General features: G+C 44.6%; 1 protein-coding gene across 11 annotated transcripts in view; it reads left to right on the top strand.

Moving 5' to 3' along the window:
* The window catches only part of ANK2 (ankyrin 2), a 265077-nt gene that overhangs the window by 90517 nt on the left and 156026 nt on the right, over positions 1–18534 (top strand). For 6 of the 11 annotated variants that reach the window (XM_088164278.1, XM_088164283.1, XM_088164277.1 and 3 more), the window contains exon 1: positions 12244–12515. The exons of 4 other annotated variants lie outside the window; for them this stretch is intronic. In XM_088164278.1, coding sequence (XP_088020404.1) covers positions 12393–12515 — 123 coding nt within the window. In that variant the 5' untranslated portion in view covers positions 12244–12392. Of the gene's footprint in view, positions 1–12239; positions 12516–18534 lie in introns of those variants that run through there. One more of the 11 variants, XM_088164287.1, reaches the window with a different exon arrangement.

Genomic DNA, 18534 nt, shown 5'->3' with positions numbered 1-18534 from the left:
TTGAAGTGTTCAGAAAGGAAAAGCACCTGGGGAGCCCTGGGTGGCCGCTGCCAGGCAGAAGGAGCTCCAGGCAGGAAGAACAGCAGTACCCCAATGCCAGGGGGGTCAGGACATTGCCTGCAGATTTTCCTTAAAATTAGTGTATCAAAATACCCTGAGTGTCATAGTAGAATCACAGAGTAGTTTTGGTTTGGAAGGGACTTTTAAAGGCGTTTTAGTTCAAACCCCCTGACACAAGCAGGGACATTGTCAACTACATCAGGTTCATCATCAAGTTTTCTCCTTAAGTTTTACAGCAGGCTTTTTGTATGGAGGAACTCAGGATGGTTTGCTGTTTCCTTTTCCTCTCCCTGCTTGCTCCAAAGTGGGAGAACATGAACTGGCAGCACCTGTCTGCCAGGGTTATGGTACGAAGAGAGTAGAATCAATGGTTGTAGCAGTGTTTCAGGACTTGGCCATTTCACTACTCTGCAACAGACAATGTGGGCGGGGACTTTCCCAAGAGAAGTTTTTGTTTCAAGCAGTAAAAACTAGTTTCCCAGTGAACAACTTTTTATTCTTCTCAACTGCATTAAAGTATTAAATAGTATTAACTGTGTCAAAGCCTGAGAACACAGTTCAAGGCAGAGTGAAATGTCGGCACTCAGAGATCAGGTGCCTGCCTGCTTTTCCTTAGACCAGGCAGAGCCGAGGTGGCTGGAGACAGGCAGGGCTGGAGTGCCACCGTGTGGTGCTCAGCACCAGCGTTGCTAATACACTCGGGGAAAACATTATCTATTAATGGGAAAAAAACCCCAAATATTAAGCAATTCTTTCTTCTCCCTAGGCTCCACTTTGCTCCTTTATTCCTGACTCCTTTGCACTCCTGCAGCAGTGCAGTATGTGGTGGTTCCTCTCTGCCACGCTTTCCCTCTCTTCAGATCTTGAATTAGAGACTGATTCTTATTCAGAATGCTCTTTGCTGTGTATCCTTGTGTCCTCAAGGAAGAGAGAGGATGCCTAAAGGAGGGGGAGGGACTTGTAAATCCTGTCTGCTGGCTGATTGCAGTTACAGACAGGTGAATCCTAGGGATTATGTTGTACTGTTTAGGATTTTGAAAAGTTTGCACGTTTCCCTTTAGTATGGAAAATATGATGTCTCAGGATATCTTTGCATTGTGGAATGGTGGACAATGCAATGACCTTCAAGCCAGCAGCAACAAACACTAGATAAGCATGAAAGCACAAGGCTACAAGTGGACCCAGCTGAAAGATGGAGCACAAAGAGCTGAGGTGCCTTTCCTCCTTTTACACCTGACCAGCGTGCTGTGCCATGTGGATGTTTTGGCTGAGTCAGTACTCTTGACAACCTGCTCCATTGCCCGGTGTCAAATCTCTGTCAAAAGACTGGTGGTTGGGGCTTTACTTGGAGATTTTGGATTCAGAGAGGTTTTTGAAGTCCCCAATGAATATATTAGTGCCTGACTAGTGTGTTCCTTCTTTTCTGGGAGCTGTTCTACTTTACATAAATAAGTATTTTAATTGGGTCATTAATTCATTGAGGTGATGGGAGACCTGGGACTTTAAATCTAGGTTTCTTACATCCCTGGTGATGTGTTAAATGTTAGCTAGTGTTTGTTATATGTCACTGAAAAGTCTAGCTTCTGGCTTTTCTATACAGGCCAGTTAACTGCTACAGTGAAACTCATTGTGTGTGATTGTGCCATTGGCTTGTCTTGAAAGGAGTTCTCAGTCTGGCAGCTCTGTGAGCCAGGAGGGAGAATTACCTCTGTTACACACTCTGCTCACAGGTGTTCCAGAACCATGAAGAGGGCAGAGTGGAATTAAAATGCTGCTTTAATCCAGTGCTGCCTGTTGTGCAGATAGAAGCTTGTTTTGCTATTTGCAAGAGCTTGAGGATGATAAACTGAGGGAAAGCCTGGGATGAAGTAGATCTTTGGTCTAGGCTGACACATTTAAGTTCTTTTTGTTTATTTTTGTAGCATTAGGTCTCTACTTGCTGCCTTTATCCCTTTCCAATGCAGCGCTCAGCCTTAACCCATATGAATGAATCATCTGCCCTTTTGCCACTTATGTACAAATGATATGTTCAGCTCAGATTTGAGCCTCTCGCCCTCTGGCAGCAAAGCCAGCTTTGCTTAGGTTTCTGGTAGAAATACTTCTAGTCCATGCCCACCTCAGTTCACAATCAATTTAACCCTGGTCAGCCAGATGTCTGATTGCCAAGTGAGAGTATCCATCCCTTTTGTGACTTTCAGAGTAAGGACAAGGAAATGGGTAAATTTCCATAGTCTTTATACATAATTTCTAATTCTGTTGACTTGGTGAAATGTTGAATCACAAAGTGTTGTAGGGACAGTGAAGTGATGAACACAGCTGAGTTTCCAGCAAGGCTCCCAGTTACATCAGGCTGTCAGATTACAGCATGCTCTTGCAAGGAGGTGGTTTTGGTAATGTTCTCTGCAGTGCATTTTCACGTCTCCATAATAGTAAGAGGTTGTTCAGGAAAGCGGTTCCACTTTCCCAAAAAGACGGCTCCCTTTTTGTAAGGTCTTTATTCCCAAGGCTCCTAAGAAGTCGTAAAGTGTTTTTCAGAAATTATTCTTGTTAGAAAGATTCTACTTTTCAAAGTGAAGGTGATTAATCTAGACAGCACTTCTTCTGTTCAGTGAATTGGGAGCCATTCCTGTTAGTTGTTTGAAAAGACATATTCTTCGTCTTCCACAGGAATTAATGGAAATTGAAGGCACTTTGGGAACAGATTCATGATAATATGTGTTTTGTGCTAGGTGTGTATCTCCTGATTCTAGGGTATGCTTTGTTTCACATAACTGAAGGTGTACTGGTATGGACAAGTTCTTTTACGTGATGAGTTCACAATGAAAGAAAATGCTGTGTATCAAATGTATATTTTTGTGTGTGTGTCTTTGAGGAGTTTTTCAGTATACGGTCCCCATAAACACAGGCCTGGAAGCCAAAACATAAAAATTCTACTACAGTATTAGCTTTAGGAAGGACAAGGAACAAGCTGGTATTTGAAAGTGAGATTTGTGTTACGTTTTTAAGTCACAGAAGGACAACGAGCTACATCCTCTGTGATTTCTGAGGAATCTGTGTATATAGCTGACTCAAAAATGACTTTTAAAATTGATACTACTTGGAAAAGTTATTTGTAATAGGTTATGAAATGCTCTTAAAAGGTCACCTGGCAGGTGGTTACTGAAGAGTGCAGATGACTGATCCAAGACCAACAGAAGCAGGAGGGAGGCTGGGCCTTCCAGAAGTGCCCTGTACCCTGGTCAGAGGCCCGTGGCCTCTTGCTGGGTTTGGTGCTGAGACCTGGCTTTCTGGCCTTTGTCTGTCATGTAGGGAAAAACATGCCTTCATTTCTGCTGCCTTGGCTGTTTGGATCTTCGCAGGTGCTTCCTCTAGAAATTGCCCTGTAGTCTGTATCTTTGGAATTCACAAAGATACCAAGAGTTTCACAGTATTTGTGCTACAGGAGTATCTTGTTCTGTCTTACCCTAAACCATGGTTGTGTTTCAGCCATCCCAAAACTTTGTAGTTGGGCTGTTTTGATACTGAAATAGCTGTCACTGGCCATGTCAGAAGCGTGCCCAGCACGTCAAAGCAGGTGGTTCTTCCCCTCTGCTCTCTTCTTGTGACACCCCAGCTGGGGCCTCCAGCCCTGAGGGGCTGGGCACAGGAGAGACATGGACCTGTTGGAGCGGACACAGAGGAGCCCATGAAGGTGCTCAGTGATGGAGCAGTGCTGCTCTGGAGCCAGGCTGGCAGAGTTGGGGTGTTCAGCCCAAAGGGGCTACAGGAGAGCTGGAGAGGGGCATGTAGGGCTAGAATAACTGAGAAAGGGGTAGTTTTGGACTAGATAGCTGGGAGAAATTCTTCCCTGTGAAGGTGGTGAGGCCCTGGCACAGGTGGCCCAGAGAAGCTGTGGCTGCCCCATCCCTGGAAGTGGCCAAGACCGGGTTGGACAGGGCTAGTGGAAGGCATTGGGGCAGTGGAAGGTGTCTCTGCCCATGGTAGGGGGTGAGACTGAATGAGCTTTAAGGTGCCTCCAACGCAAATGGTTCTGTGACTGTATGAAATGTGAATCCAAGGCTGCTTTAGCATTGCTTCACCAGGAGAGGGGGATCGTTTGCCATCCCTTCCCCCGGCACTCCTGGTGGGAAGCTGGACATTCTGTGCTTCACTTGCCTTCGTGTTTCCAGAAACAAGCCTGTGCCACAGGAAGCACATCTGCCTTTCTTAGATTGTGAAACCTGACTTTTCAGTGGCTGCAGAGGGGGACCAGGACGTGTCCCTAGCGGCTCCCAACTCCTGGACTTTGCGTTCCGGGTGTTTCCCTCCGCGCCTCGGTGCATCCCCGCCCCAGGCGCTCTCCAGGGTGCTGGGCTCTCTCCAGGGTGCTGCGCCAAGGGCACCGCGACTCCTCTGCCGTGAGTGCCCGAGGGGAGCACAAAGTGCACGGCCGTGGGTTTCACTCTGCTGGAAATTCTGTACGTTCTTTTCCTGTCCTTTCCAAAGAAATGTCTGCCAAAGGCACCGTTTGGCTACGTATATGGAATTCGGTATTCCATAAGCCATAATGATGTGTCTGTATTTGTTTGGTCACACATTGGGACCACTGAAGTCATTTGGTGGGGAAAGAGACTCCGTGAGTAAAGGAATCGCACCCTCTTTCCTTGGTGAGGCTAAGGTGAAGAGCATTTAGCTTAGAAAAAATGTTTTCTATATTACTGTGTTTACTGTGGTTGTTAATTTGGGGTGTGTTTTAAATTGTGTCTGAGAGCTTTTGAGAATTCTTAGTGCAAAACGTTATCCTCTGGTTTTATAAACAAGTAGCAGACAGGTGTTCTATTGTTAGAAACAGTGGGAAAGTCCATATGTGTACATATGAAATAATAGTTGTATAAGTAATGATCAGTCAAGCCTTTGATTTGGTCACTATGGTCAGGTAGCCTCTGAATTTGAAATAGATAAAGCCTGTTTAAACATGAACCCATGTCACCTGGTCCAACACTGAAGTGCAGGCACACTTCTAGACATAACAGCAAGGTTGCTTAAGCAGAGCTGATTATGTGCAGCAGCAAGGTTGCAACTGAAAGGATTTAAAGTGGATGAGATGTGGGTCACAGTAGCTTAAGGCTTCCAGTGGTAAACAAGTCGGTTTTCCTGTAATAAGCTCTTGCTGCTCTGGCGTAATTATTTTTCATATTGTTATAGTTGGTAAAATTAATTTATATCACCTTAGCTTTGAGAGAACAGAATTCTGTTTCCAGATCAACAGATGTTTCTGTTAACCTGTTTGTGCTACATAGAACACTGCAGTTCAGCCACATTATTGTAACAGGCTTTCTGAATGAACTGAACTACTACATCAGATAGGTCAGTGGGGTTAGAATGGAGAGCCCTCCTTTTCACTCCTCAGGCTGGTCATTGGCAGTATTCCCCTTGTTTTTTGGGAAAACAAGTAACAGAACCTTTATATTACAAGTGGTGTGATTGATCAGTCAGGGACACAAGTGAAATATACGCAGGTATCTCTCAGCGTGTAATTTGCTTTTTGTGACTTTCTCCCAGATAATTACCCTTAAGCTTGAAATATGTGCTGTATCAGGATGCAGGATTAGAGAAGGAGCATTCCCTCAGGCTGTTGGAGCACTTGTCTGTGGCACCAGGTGGTAGTGGGGGAGCAGCAGGATGGAAGCAGACCCCAGCAAGCTCCCCTGCCCTTGGCTGCAGGTGACCTTCCTTGTGTTGGGAGTGGAGCAGGCACCAGGCTGGGAAGCTGCACCTGCAGAAGGTGGGGCCCTGGCCCTTTGCAGCAGGTCCAGCATTGTAACTGCAGGATGAGGGAATGTGAGAAGTGAGCCTGGGGAACGCAGTGGGCACTTTTCAGACCTGACAGGTCTGAAGCACCTTCACAATGGTCCCTTGGATCCTTCTTTATTGTTTTTGTTAAAAGCTGCTTCTGCCCTCACAAGACCAGAACCAAACAGAGTAACCAAAGGTGAAAGCAGGTAGGGCAGGAAGGAAGACGAGAAGGCACATTGCAATGTTGATTTAAATGATCAAAGTCCTGTTCCCAAACCCATTGGAATCAATAAAATGTCTGCTGTTGCCCTTAGTGAGCTATTGCAAGAGGTCCTGTTTGACTTAGTTAAAATAGAATGTGACATCAATGTTTTCAATCAATATGAAAACAAATACAACTGGAGCAATATTTGGAGTTAATGCAACTTAGCAATCATTGGAAAACCACAGGATGGGTGTGTTTGCTAGAAATACCTATCTGTAGTTTATTTAGGATGCTGATGAAACAAATATGCTTCTTGAATTACCAACTTGGATGCAGCTGGGCTATCTCTATCTTATATCTGAGATATTTCTTTAAACCAGAAGCATCAGTCTCTGAAGGGCCTATCTACATCCTTTTCTTGGTGTTTGGGAAGCTGTGGGTGTGTGCAAAGCCCTTCTGTGCCATGGCACAATTTGGACAGCAAGAAAGGCTGACTGCAAGGATTTTCGTGATTCTATAATGGCAATTATCTTATCTTGACTCCTTGCTGGTCTGTAAGTGCTCACCTCTCTCAATGGTACTTGGGGGATGTAGTTGAGATGCAGAACTTGGCCTTCATATGTTGTGGATGCTAAAAATTCAGAAAGGTTCAGAGAAGAGCTGCACAAGGTTGTGGAAAACAGCTGGTGAGGAGGGCTGCATAACTGGAAATGCTTTGTACAGATGTCCAGCAGTCTGAAACAACCAGAAGCTGCTGGAGTACTTGACATTATCATCCATGTTTGTCCTTTTCTACCCTTTGTTAGTTACCCAATTTTTGACTATTGTTAGAGCCAGAAGAAAGACTTTGGTCTCATCCCACAGTGACTGCTTTCATTTTACTAGGAACATATTATTTCATTTTCTTTGTCCACAATATAGGCAAAGTAATTTTTATAAGAGCAGATTACTATTTCCAGTAGCTCTTCCAAGATGAAGGTAGCTAAGCAGTATGTCTTTTTTCCCCTTGGGTTAATTATTAATTTCAGTTCAACACTGACAAATATTAAATGCACACCTCCAAGACAGAAACCTTCTGGGGGGGGGGGGGGGGCGGGTGGTGGGGTGGTTTTTGAAATATTACTGTGTCATCTGTGATATGTTCTTGGTGATGACCACTAAAGGTGGCAGTGCTGTGATTTATACTCTGGTAGTCTAACACAGGAGAAGGGAAAGATACTAAAACTGGTGTGATTTAGGTACATTCCTTCCTCAACTTGCCTCCTAATTTCTTTGGTATTGCTTGCTTTTCAATTAATAAAATAGATATACTCAAGGTACAGAAAAAGGCAGGACATAGTTTTATATATCATCTTCTCAGTTCCAGTTCAGTGACACTAATTTCCAGCACAGAACTTAGAGGAACACATTGTCTTTGCATGTTCAGTAAAATAAGAATGAGAAAATTGAGAGCTTTTTTTTAACCTTAATATATTTTCTCTCAGGAAATAGAAAATGAAACCCATATGGCATAGATACCTGATTGCTAACTTACTTCCAGAGATATTGTACCTTTAGAATTACATACCTATAGAATAATTAGTATGTGATTAGTAACTAAGGATGTGGGTTAAACAATGGCTGATACAGGAGGCAATTTATAACTGTAGCCTGTGCTTCCATGGTTGGCTTTGTGCTTTTACTTTCTGCAAGGATTACTTTGCTGCTTTTCTAGGAATTTTCTACGTAGTCCTGTAGGTACTGAACTGGCTAGATATGCTAATACACACAATCCCTCTGAATAATCTTAAATAGTTGAATTAAGTACATTGTTACTCTGCCCTGGCATTTCCAAGTATTTTTTGTGCCTATTAACCGATTGCATCACCTCCATCCACATCCCTCAAGGGGAGGTGTTGAGAGAAGAGCTTTCAGAGCAGAGGCCGAGGGCTGCCCACCTCTGCCATTTAGCCTGACTGCAATAGCAGCAGAGGGGAGGTCTTTATCCGTGCCTGTGGATGGAGGCAAGCTAATTCAGTGAGCCAGGGCTCTCTGGTTTCCAGGCCACTCATGGCTGTGTGCACACCTCCAAGCCTGGCCTAACATGTCCTGCCTCTCAGCAAGGAGCAGAAGTTTAAATCAGCACAAAATTCGTAGGGACAGGGATGATGGTTGTTGCCGATTTTACAAAATAGTTCGTGCATGCACCTGTGCATTATCGTGTGCAAATTAGGCAGGGCATCACTTTGGAGGGAGCCTAATTCCCCTTTGGAGTTGTAATCTGCATTGTCCAGAAGGGCTTTCCATGGTAGTATACAAAATACTGAGTGGCCTTGGACACACCTTTGCCATTTTTAGCTGTTTGAAAACGGTTTTGATTTCCAGGCAGTTTGCTGAATGTGCTAGAGCTCAGAACTGGAAACAACTGTTTCTGTTGTTTCTCTATTCTGGTTATGAAGCATGAAAGGCTTTTCCCACTCCATCAATGCCATCAATGCCTCCCTTTTTTTTTTTTTTTTTTTTTTTTGGTACCTTTGGGAACAAATTTGAGTCACGCTTCCTCAGCATGGTTTCTCGGCTTGATTTTAACTTGGTTTTTGCACTGCCCACATGATTTATATAGAGAGAAGCTAATTTTTGTGAGCTGGACCCTGATAGTGGATATGCTTCAGGGAAGATAATCACTTGTTTACATCCTCTCTTTTTGCACTCAATTACTGTTGGGCTTCACCCACTAGGTTTTTATAGACTGCAGTGGTTTGGTGGTTTGCTCAGCAAATCAAGTCTGTCTGCCTGAAAGCTGGCAGGTAAAGGCTGGTGCTGGTTCATAGCTGTGGCCATTGCAGCACTGCAGTGCTGACACTGAGTGTCTCAGCTGGTGGGGCAGGTCAGAAAGCATAACCTGGAGACTGTGAAATCAGCAGATCAGGTCAGGAAGCTGATGCTTAATGGCAGTTTGTGAACAGGCAGACAGGAGCTGGAACTCCAGTTAAGCACCCCCATCTTGGTATCTCATGATGAGGTTCCTCACTTGGAGTCTGTTCACAGATCACACAGGGCTCTGTACAGGTTGGAGCCTTATAAGCTTTATTATCCCAAATGGGAGTTTGTTGCATCTCATGAGTTCTGTTTTTTTCATTCTAAGCTGAGGATGACACATGCATTTCAGAGAAAACCCACCCTTTTTCTGGAACTGTGTTCTTCTGTTATTGTACATCTGCCCACTCTCCCACTCCCCTCCCACACACCGTTTGTGACAGCATCACTGTATATTCTGCTTTTCTGATGTAGCACCTCCACAATACATTTTGTGTGTTTAGGGGAAAATTGCTCAGTCTCCATTTTTACTTGAAAATGTAATCTTCAGACTGATGTCTGTGGAAGGATTTTTTTTTGTTAGGATCTGTATACGCAGTGCAATGACAAGCCTGTTTCTCCTCTTTCTTTTTTTTTTTTTTTTTTTTTAAACCTAGATAAAAAAAGGACACGTCTTTCCTGGAGGAACATAAGCTGTGTCTAATATTGATACGTACTTTATGTTCTTCTCCCTAGACGTGATATGTTTTTTCCAAAATAATCTATTGAAAGTAACTTTTTTTTTTTTTTTGCCATAAAACAATGCAATATTTTTATGTCTCTGTGAGGTTAGGGGAGAAAATGTTTGTGGAACATAGGCCTGAAGTTCTTCTTTACAAGTAATCCTATAAGGAATATTTCCTATTTCATCAGTTGTTCAGTTCCAGTGTCTGATGTTTTTCTCTTGTGTAGCCTGGGTTAGAAAGTACATCAAATCCTTGGTTAACTTGAAGTGAGTTTTCTTAAAGAGTAATTATTTGATGCTGAGGTGATGAGCCTACATGTATCACATCATCAACATATGACAAACTGTTTAATAATAATGACTACCATTAACCGTGTATGCCATAAACTGTGTATACTCCTGTGTATCAAACCCTGCTGTGTGCACTGTGTCACAGGATTTAAGCATTTAGTGGCTTAGACACCTTGAATCATGATCAAGGGAAATCCTTAGACTGGGGTTTTTAGATGTGGTGGCTTGTGATTTGGTCCTTTTTTCAAACTTCTTGTTTAAGATCCCATTAGAAGGTTGGAAAGGTATTAGGAAAGTTCAGTTCTAGACTACCAGGTATTAATTTCTGGTTTATGTGTGATGGCACCTGTGAGGTCGATACAATGTGAAGAAGACAAGGCATGCTGGAGGGATCAGGGGTTCCAATTTCCCCCTTTATTTTATTCCCATGGCTGCCTCCACCTGTCTCACTGTTCTGGTGGCTGTTGCTGCAGCCATTTGTGTTTTAGCCATTACCTTTGTGTAGCCTAGTTTTCCACAAATGGGAACAACTGGGAGAAAGTCAGCCTGTATGAAAAGAGGAGCCAGAAAAAGCTTGGCTGGCACTCCCTGCCCTGCTCCTTCCTATGCCTCCTTCCACTAGGCAAATGTGTTTTTGATTGAATGCACAGATCACTGGCTCAAATACAAAAGATGCTTTTGTAGTTTTCATATATAATCCATTGTAAAAATTTGGTCCATTATATTCTCAAAGTGAAACCTTATAGTAACAGCAGAAGTCATCAATGAGGATTAGTTCCGTGGTGAACAATAAATGGTCCTGCTTCACGTGAACTGGAGACCACCAAGTTCTGTGGGTACCACGGCAGCGTGCAGGGGGAATTCAGGCTGGTCTATGAGCTGCTGTCACATGAAGAGCTCTCAGGACATCTGTCACTCATGTGGTGGGGCCGCATTACACAGAAATTCCTGGTGCTTGGCTCTAGGGACAGTTCAGTGCAATTCCCTGAAGTCAGGGAATTTATTGCAGGGGGAAACTTGGCTCGGGGAATTGTTTCTTTGATTTGGTGAGGTTTGGTGCTGGTGTCGGTGAGGGGCCACATCTCTGTGGAGTGGTGACTAAGCCAGGGATGCAGACGGCCCTGCTGCACTGGGGAGTCACACCCTGCATCTCTCTCAGCACCTGCCTGAAGAGGCTGGAGCAGTGGTGTGGGAAGGAGCTGAAATGAGATCAGTTGTCTGCTAGCAACTAATCCAAAGTCTCTTTTGATCTACCCGTGTCCTGTTTTGGGGAATAAAGGCTTGATGCTAATAGTGATAAGAGTTATCCAGGGAGGCAGGAGTAGAACTTTGATTTGCTGGTTTAGCAGGGGGATAAGCAATGAGGAAATGACAGACCCATCTGTCTTGGATATTAACGCCAGTAATTACTGTTCCAAACCCAAATGATATTTAGGGAGTGGGGGCGACTAAGTAGCAACATATTGTCACTGTCTCTTTTAGTCGCCGTTGGTCCGCATGTACAAGCACTGTCCATCTTCAAGGCAGGCCTTCAGAAGTTGTTTTAGGAAGCTCCAGAGTGCAGCTTTTGGGGTTGAAAAATAACGAGCGGCACCCCTGGTGGTATTATTTTTGCTTTGGGGTTGAGCTGAGCCGGGCAGGCTGAGCCCAGATTACGCTGCGTGCTCTGCGCTGTCCCTCCTCGCTGCGTTCAGTTCGCTGCTGAATGCAGCTCTCCTGATGCAGCCTCACGTGGCTGCAGAGAGGCACAATGAGGACTTGAGCATTGCCAGCCCTTTCCAGGCGTCTCTCCTGCTGCCTGCAGGTGAGCACGCTGAGCCTGGGCTCTCCCAGCCCCGCACATTTTCCTCCCGGCTTCCTATGGAGCACCTCGGCAGTGAGGGAAGATCGTGAGGAGGAGAGAGGAGCAGGAAGGCGTGTGCCGGGCTCCGGCACAGCCGGTCGCAGCAGCAGCAAGTCAGTAAGTCAGACTGCACCATTTTCTTCTCACCCTGTGTAAAGGCGATGTGAGAAGCTGACGGGAGCTGCCCCCTCCCCCTCCGGCTGGGGATGCTGAAGTGGAGCCCTCCTCACAGCTAGAAGACGCAGCCTCTCTGGAGGAATCCCAAAAGACCTTCCCAATTTGGTGATGTGTGTTTAAAGGCCGATTTTTCTTTTCCTTTTTTTTTTTTTTCTCCTCCCTGGGATTTTTTTTCTCCTTCCCAGCTGAGTCTGAAGCCCGCCTTCTCTTGCAGCCACAGCCAAGCTGAAGGGCTCCCAGCCTGCTAGGAGGTATTTTCTGGCTGCTCCCTGCTCGCGTGTGTGTGGCTGCGGGCACTTTGGCACACTGCGTGTGTGGACGCGGCTCTCCTGCTCCCGAGCAATGGGTGCTGCAGGGGCTGGGGCAGAGCCGTGACCTTTCCTGGGGTGCTGGAGGAGGAAGAGTGGATTACGCCTTGAACTTCTGGCTGGCAGCCAGTGCCCTTGCGGAAAAAATAAATCACCTGGATATCCGCGTGTGGTGGGAACAGCTTCCTTGGAGCTGGTGTTTTCCTCGCCAAAATGGCTCACGCAGCCGCTTCCATCAAAAAAGTTCGAGAGTCTGAAATCGAAGAGAGGGAGAGAAACCTTGAGAAGGAAAGGAAAAGACAGCGGAAAATCTCTAGGGCCGATCGGAAACGCAAGGTACGAGGGGGAAACCGGCCCCCTTCTCCCTTTCCTCCCACCCTTCCTCTGTCTGTGCAGCACTTCACAGGTGTTCGCTGCCATGTGCAATGCTCTCCCCTTCATTTTCCAAACTTTTCCCATCACATTTCCCTTTTGCATCCTTTCCATCTCATCTGAGCCCTGCTGTGGACTTCGCCCATCTGCAGTGAGATTAAAGAGCTGCCAGCCATGGCAGCCCACAGCCACACAAGGATCATGCTCATAAAGATGGCATGCTGCTATCGCCACTTTCCCTTCATCCCAAAAGGCCTCGAGCTCCCTGCCATCATTCCCAGCCAGGTGTTCCAAGCCTGTGGCTGATCTGGAGAAGCTGTCAAGGGAGGGAGGTGGCTGTGCTTGTGCTTTGCAGCGTGAAGGTGCATTTCTCTACTTCTCAACAGCATTTCTCCCTCATTTCCCATTTTTAGTTCCACTTCCCACCTCCTCAGCAGTGCTCAGTGCTGTGTGTAGGACCCGCCTTGGGGTGCTGGGAGCATCAGCTGAGCTGTGTTGCAGTTTTTGGGTGTCATAAAAAGGGATTCTGGGCTTGCCGCTGTGATTCAGTGTGTTTACACTGCACACTGCAGGTGTATTTGTCTAGGTAGGGCCTGGCACACAAGTCTGCAATCTGTCGGTTTTGCTTCTGTTACTGATGGCAATTTCTGGTTCTCTTAAGGCATATCTCTTCAGATGGTTCTGATTTTGGGGAGGTTTCTCATAATTTAAAATTAACTGCTGTTTTCCCTCTATGTTAGAGGGAATGAAAACTCTCATTGTTTTGGGATGAAAAAATAGAGAAGAATGAAAAATCCATCGAGGTGATTTGTTTGTTAGATCACTCTACAGTTTCCAAGGACATAAAAAATAAAATAGTGGAGAAAATACTAAAATGAAGGTTCTGGTAATCTTAGCTTTAGGATTGTGATACATTGTGAGTGCCTGTGTAAATGCCTTCTCATTGCTGTTTCTTTTCTCCCATGTCTGGAGTCTCTAGCTTGTGATCTGCATTAACTCATTCCATGACACTGTGTTTTTATCCATTCTTTATAAATTTCTCTGGGAGGGAAAATATCAAGAGGCAATCCCCACCCCATACCTCCCCTTCCTCCCGCTTGCTGCTACATTGCATGTAAACACAGATCTCTGTAAAAAGAAAAGCCTAGAATTCAGTCATGTAATGTTTGAATTTACAGATCCTTTTGGCAGATCTCTAAAATTCAGAAGCCATCTGCTCCCTTGGCATACCTGGGCAGTTTTGAATTTGTTTTGCATTCAGTCTTAGGACTTTTTATATTCTGAACTGTATAGCTTAAATAAAATGACAGAGGCTGTTTGATACCTTTGGGACCTTTGGGTGTGATCTCCATGACTTTTCAAATGTTCACTTTGCAGAGTTCATTAAGTCACATCCAAATTGTGTTTACCAAAACCAGGAATGTCATTTCTAATGTATGCAGTGCCTGGATACTGGGCAGGGCTGCTTGGGGCAGATTGTGATTACTCTCCTAATCCCTTAAATGGGACACTGCAGCATAAGGTAGTTTTTGTGATTACACTTTTGATTGTGGAATCCTCTCCAAAACAGCCTTTTTAGAAAATGTACTTAATGTGTGAATGTCCTTGCTGGAAAGGCTTTTTTTTTTTTTCTATCTGCCCAGCACCCATCTCAGTTACTTCGTTACAGTGTATGTTGTTTTTCCAGATTTTCACAAATCCTATTTCCTCAACATGTTTGATTCAAATGCTGTTGGACTACTTTAATTAAAGCTGGATAGAATTAATACTGCCCCTTCTGCTGTCTCTTTTCCCAGAGTGCTGCATATCCCTGACTGCAAGCAGGCAGGCTCAGGCCGCATTTCTGCTAGTAATCATGTGTGGTGATGCAGGCCCCTAATCAGATTTTTGGATCCAGGGATCACCAGTGGGCTTTGCTTAGAAAATATGGAGAACACTTCAGTGTTGTGTGTGTTTCCTCCTTCTTAATATTCAGTCCCTGCTCCTGGCTCTCTTCTACTGCGGCTGTACCTTGCTGTTACATAAACAAGTGCCTGGCTGCACCCTAAACTTGCCTTCAGTCAGATGGTTGGGGGTGGGTCAGGCTGGGCTTTTCCATCCTGCTGCTGCTGCAGGAGACACACAGCAGCACAGGAATGAGTTGTTTATGTCTGTATCTCTACACGCTGGTGCTGTGCAGAATGCTGGGTGTAGATCAGATCCAGGTATGTGGATATGTATCCACACCCATCATATATACACAGAACAACCCAAATAGAGAATATATGGTACATGTAGTGTTTTTATTTAGTCACCAATTTAAGTGAGATACGTGTCTGTGAGATATTTATGTATCTGTCACTTTAATTCCTCAAGAGCAATAAGTGGTTTTACTGTGAAATGGGATTATCTCCTTGTAAGGGCCCTCCCAGTTTTTGTTGACTTTCTTGGAAAATGGAGACTAGGAACATATTAGGTGTGCAGGTCCATGAGAGGCAAAATGCAAATGAATATGGTTTTGATTGCTTTCAGCACTTAGTGTTTCTGCATAGGGGGAATCTGGTTCCAGCTTTGTGATTTGTTTGAAAGGCCTTACCCTGCAGTGAGTGGATTTTCCCTACAAAGGAGATGCATTTTGTCTGTGGAAGGATCATTGGAGTGGGGGCATGTCAGGTGTCGTGGGCTGTCTTTCCCAATCCTCATTTGGATACGTGCCATGTGCCGGTAATTGCCGAGCACATGAAGCGCTCGTTTGGCCTCGTGATAGAAACTTTTCCTGTGTCCCTGGAACATCCTGGTTATGCAAAAGAGGATAAATGAAGGGCCATGGCCTTAGCTTTTCTCTGGCAGGATGCTGGGCATCTGTTAGTACCATCCCACCCTTCTCCAAGCTCCCAGGGATGCTGCAGGGCGTGGGCTCGTAGCGCCTCTGCCTCTTGGATGTTTTGCCATGTGCCATCACCTGTCTGGGCAGCAGCACTGCAAACTGTGGCTGCAGCCTCTGTGCTGCTGGGGCAGCACCAGGATGTTCTGAGATGTGGTCAGGGCTGCTGCCTGACATAACCCCGGGCCCCAACAGGCCCCTGGCCAGCAGCAGAGCTGTGAGCAGGCCCAGCAGCAGCAGCGAGCTGCTCACATCATCTTTTGGCCATCTTTAGTGGTTCTTTAGAGATGCACATAATTTTTCCACACTTAAAAATGTGGAAAAAGAGTTTGCACGCTGAAGACCTTCTACTGCATTCCTTTTGAGATTGACTCAGTTGATTTTTAAAACTAGTTGACAAGTGAGCAGCCTGCTTACCTTGCATCCAAGTTGAAAATTTTTGCTTTTATGCAGATGTAACCTTTTCTTGCAATGTGGAAAAAATATTACTGGTGCACACACATGTATGTAAAGCCCCCCAACCTCTTCAGTAGTTGTGTAGATACCCAAATGTATCAAGAGCATTAAAAACCAGGTACTGCCACAGGAGGTGTGCAGCATCAAATATATAGATTTTGTTGCAATTTAGGCACAACTAATTCCATTTTACCTAAATTCAGGATGCACATGCCCCAGTTCCACTTGGCTCTCGGTGTCTTTGGAGAGAGCTGCCTGTGGCTCACCCTTTGCAGGGAAGCGAGGTGATTCCGAGGCGGTCGCTCACTGAGTCAGCAGCAAAGCTGGAATTACAGCCTGGGAATCCAGCTGCCTAGCCCCTGGCTCTATGTAACACACGCTTGCTTGTCCCTGTCTAAAGTACTTCTCAAAGCAGACACAGCTTCCTGTCTCTACATGTGACAAGTGTTGAAAAGATTTTCGAAAACCCACATAAAATCCCAAATTTAAAAAATCAAAATGGATTCTGCTGCCGAATGAGACTGACTTTGGAATGCTACAGATGTGGTAAACTGATGGCTGTTAGCGTTTTGCCATCAGTCATGAGGACAGAGTTTGACATCTGGTCTCTACTACCAGTAGCTGGGTATTTATGTAGTATTTTAAATTGATTTAAAAAACTTTTATACCTTTTTGAAGGCCAGATTCATGAGTTCAGCATTGTTAGCATAAGGTGTTCCACAGCATCTGGAATACTCATCACTGTTTGCTAAAAGATTGAGAAGCAATAGCATCAGGTGTGTTTTGTGCTTCACTTGAAACACTAAGCACTGCTGAAGCTCACACAGAGCTACTGCTGGCCAATATCTGCAGAAAGACAAAGATGGAGGGACTCTGCTCTCAGCAGAATTCCAGTGTATGTGGGGAAGAGTCAACACAACATGCAGTAAGTGGCTTCCATTACAGAGCTGCAAGAGACAGGGAATGAGTTTGCTTTGTTTTACCTCAATAGCAGACCTTGTTTCACATTAGCATCTCCTTTTTCACAAAATAAGAAAATTAAAGTCTTCTCACATAATAGAAAATGTTGTTGGATTTGTCTTAAATGCAGGCCCATTTGAATTTCAAGCACATCTTTGGCAGGTAGGGTGGGTGTTTGTCATTGGGTACGTGGGCTCTGCACCGAGGCTGGTGACCCTGAAGTTCATCCCTTTGGAAGGGGCCAGAGTTCAGTGAGGAAGGAGGACATGGAGCAACTAAGGAGTGATTGGGTGTGCTAGAAAAAGGCATCCCAGGGAGAAGGAAGTCATGCAGAGATCTAGTTCTTTGCTCTTGGGCACTCCTGTGCTGGTTCATGGATGCCAACCACTGTCTCACCTGGTGTGAACCTGCTACAGGATCCCTGTGGACTTTGTATCAGGATAAGGAAAGGAAAGTCTCTGACTGCTTGACCTCTGTGTACTGAAGCTTTCAAGGTTCATTGCAGCTTTAACCTGCTGTTCTTTCCTTAGCACTGAATATGTCTTGTGTGTTCAGTGTTGTGTTTGTTGCCTTGGCAAATGTCTCTGTGATTCACTAGAATTTCTAGATGTTTCAAATGCCTCTCCAGCCATGAAAAAACCTTTTTGGTGTTTTGTAATGGAGTGTTTGCGTAGGAGGTGCCTATTCCTGATGCCCTTTGAGCATTTTCTCTCAGTATCTCAAGCTCGTATTTTCTTTATGGAGCTATTTCTAGGCATGAAAATAATACCTCAGTAGTTTGCTTCCTTGTGAAATGGAGCTTCTTTAGATGACGTTGCACATCAAAATAGGTTGAGACTTGCTGCTTCATTTTCTGCATGTCCTGTTTGAGGGGTGTGATGTGCATGGGCACAAATACACCATGTTCTGAAATGAAGCAAAATCGATGATCTCCAATTCCCTTGCTTCTGATGGGAAAGGAGCAATTTTCAAGTTTAAATTTGCTCACCTTTATATTGCTGTCTAATCGTTCCTCGATTTATATGTGGTATTTCAGTTAATTTCTTTGGTAATTTTTAAAACACAAGCTTTATTAGATCTTAATAAATCATATGTAAACAGCATTTCAAAACACAGCTCGTTTATCTCAATGTGGTTTCGGTGTTGTGGGTAACTGTGCCTCTTCACAAGTTCGAGTTGAATTAATCCATATCTGAAATACTGGAGAAAAGATTAACAGGGTCTGTCAGCTCTATGTGTGAGACACTGGATGCAGGAGGAGGAAAATATGTTCCTGGAATGCTAAATCCCTTTGCATTGTAAAGCTTGCTGGGTGCAATCCCATGTCATGGCAGACACTTTGGATTTTATGGCTGCATTAACTCATTATGTGATTGTTTCCATGAAGTTAAAAAAGTGTCCAAAATAACCAGGTTTCCAACTCTCACTTTGTCTTAATCAGTAAGAACTTCTGCTGGGCTTTTAAAAGAGCAACCTAGAGGAGAAATATCAGCACCTGCCTATGGTGACATTCCACCTATCCTGTCTCTGCAAATTTAACTTAGCAGGAATGAATAAAAAACCTTGAGAGAGCAATTGCACATTGTAGGAAACCATCCCTGATAAACATTTCTTGCTTTCCTTGTTTAAATTCATGATTTTTCCTGCTCCACTGGAAGAATTCTTGTGATGTTTGGGCAGCTTTGTGTTAAGTAATTAAAAAAA

This window comes from Sturnus vulgaris, chromosome 4, assembly GCF_052056855.1.
Source record: "Sturnus vulgaris isolate bStuVul1 chromosome 4, bStuVul1.hap1, whole genome shotgun sequence".
Classification (NCBI taxonomy): domain Eukaryota; kingdom Metazoa; phylum Chordata; class Aves; order Passeriformes; family Sturnidae; genus Sturnus; species Sturnus vulgaris.
Note: the sequence above shows the minus strand (reverse complement) of the source record. Positions and strands in the feature narration are given on the sequence as shown.